General features: G+C 41.1%; 1 protein-coding gene across 1 annotated transcript in view; it reads right to left on the bottom strand.

Annotated features, from left to right (window-relative positions):
• The window catches only part of LOC311146086 (complement factor D-like), a 5,653-nt gene extending 3,570 nt beyond the window's left edge, over positions 1–2,083 (bottom strand). Inside the window, exons 1-4 of the mRNA XM_084182553.1 lie at positions 1,980–2,083; positions 1,493–1,649; positions 950–1,091; positions 401–661 (exon numbers count right to left, since the gene is read on the bottom strand). Of these exons, the coding sequence (XP_084038679.1) occupies positions 401–661; positions 950–1,091; positions 1,493–1,649; positions 1,980–2,037 (618 nt within the window). The 5' untranslated portion in view covers positions 2,038–2,083. The remainder of the gene's footprint in view (positions 1–400; positions 662–949; positions 1,092–1,492; positions 1,650–1,979) is intronic.
• Between the last annotated feature and the right edge of the window lie 202 nt (positions 2,084–2,285).

Below are 2,285 nucleotides of genomic sequence, written 5' to 3' on the forward strand. Positions count from 1 at the left end.
GACATATTAATGTAATTAGAACATGTAGACATATTAATGTAATTAGAACATGTAGACATATTAATGTAATTACAACATGTGGACATATTAATGTAAATACAACATGTAGACATATTAATGTAAATACAACATGTAGACATATTAATGTAATTACAACATGTAGACATCTTAATGTAATTACAACATGTAGACATATTAATGTAAATACAACATGTAGACATATTAATGTAAATACAACATGTAGACATATTAATGTAAATACAACATGTAGACATATTAATGTAATTACAACATGTAGAAATATTAATGTAATTAGAACATGTAGACCATATTGAAGATCTGGTGGACGTATATTTTTACAGTCTACATTATATTACGTAATATTATGTGGTAGACTTACATCACAGGTGTCGCTGCGTGTGCTGGCAGCACACAGCATGTTGTTGGTGAACTTCCTGCCATAGTAGTCACTGCGGCCGCATCGAACACGGTTCATCACAGCGATGACCAGTTCCTGTAGCTTGTCAGGTCGTGACCCCAGGTTGTTCAGTGACCCCCACCCCGCCGTGTTGACTTCCTGGTCCGTGTCTGGGTCAGCTGCACCGTCACGCTGGAACTTCAGGGACTTTACAGCATCACTGGCCACGATTGGCCGGTCCAGCTGCCAATCATAGATACAAAAAAAATTGTTCTGAGGCAAGAGAACATGTAGCGTGTTCCCCAAATGGCACCCTACTTCCTATATAGTGCTCTACTTTGGACCAAAAAAGGAGTCAAAGTGGTCCAAAGTAGTGCACGGTGACGGTAATCGGGTACCAATTGGGAGGCAAACCACAAGCTGGTCTTAAAACCAACTGTTGGAGTTGGGTTGCACTGACCTGACAGTACAAGGAGACTGACACAGAGGAGACACAGAGAGACACAGAGGGGAGACTGGTATGGAACTTACCTTGACCAAAGCAATGTCATTATCATAGTTAGAGATGCTGAAATCAGGGTGACTGAACACTTGAACAATGTCAAAAGTTTGTTTAGAATCCTCTGGTTCGTTCAGAGAGTGAGCCCCTAGGACGACCTTCCTCCCTTCTGACCTGTCAATCAAAACAAACAGCACAAACAAATATCAGTTACAACAACTGATGATGATGATGATGGTGATGATGATGATGATGATGATGTTGTTGATATAGACTGCCCTGACCAGTGAATAATTTCATCAGCTTCAACTTCATAAACATTTTAAATAGGTCGGCAAATTAATAATGTGTTGCAAAATGCAGTTCATATAATGTATGCATCAGTTTGACTGGACAATTGGAGCATCATTTTATTTTCAAATTTTCCATTTACTGTAATTGATTGTGCATATACTGTGAACTTGTACTACGGTAAAATGTTCTTATAATACCGGTAGCGTAGAAACATGATAACCTCCACTACAGGCGAACTCACCCAGAGAGAAAGCAGTGTGCTACACTACAGGCGAACTCACCCAGAGAGAAAGCAGTGTGCGGCACTCATCACCCACTGATCAGCCACCAGAAACCCTCCGCACTCATGTTTCATCCTGCCGCCGTCGGCGACCTGCAGCGAGGCCATGTAGGGACGGGAGTGGGCCTCCGCCTCTCGCCCGCCGGTGATAGCATCACCTGAACATAGGCCGCAGATAGAGAATCATAAATCTGGATCTAAACATGTCGATAGGTGCATAGATATCTTTGATCTGATAGCGTTTTAGGAACAGGCAATTCAGTCATAGAAAATCAGAACAGAAATCGGCCTAAGGGTTCTTCAAAAAAGTCTAATGGTAATTCATAGGCGACCAAATAATTCAAATCAATTCAAAAGAGTTTGCAGAGAGATTTTGTTTGTTTGGCTTTGGAACCGTCATGCCAATAAACACCGGAAAGCAAGTAGAATGCAGTGTAGGTCATATTTTCTTATTGAGAAAAGCCATTATTGTAGAAGAATACACTTACTGCATAAAAAGACAGCCAGCAGAGCAGCAGTCAGGAACAACCCTCTCTCACAGCCCATGGTGTCAGTCTGTCTGGTTACTGGGTCTCTCAGAGAAGAGAACACACAGTATTATTCTGAACATAGAAAGGGAGGAAATCTATAAATCAGCCAAGTTGGCGCTGAGGCGAGGGGAGGACATGTCTCCAACATTCCCATAACTCCGACATGAAAAACAGGAAAGGAGATTGTTCTCAGTTCTCACACTTTCTCTTTTAGAATTAGTTGTCTAGGATTTCATGTTCATTAAGTTTCAACATCTTTTTTTG

The sequence above is a fragment of the Coregonus lavaretus genome (genome assembly GCF_964263955.1).
Source record: "Coregonus lavaretus genome assembly, chromosome: 18".
Classification (NCBI taxonomy): domain Eukaryota; kingdom Metazoa; phylum Chordata; class Actinopteri; order Salmoniformes; family Salmonidae; genus Coregonus; species Coregonus lavaretus.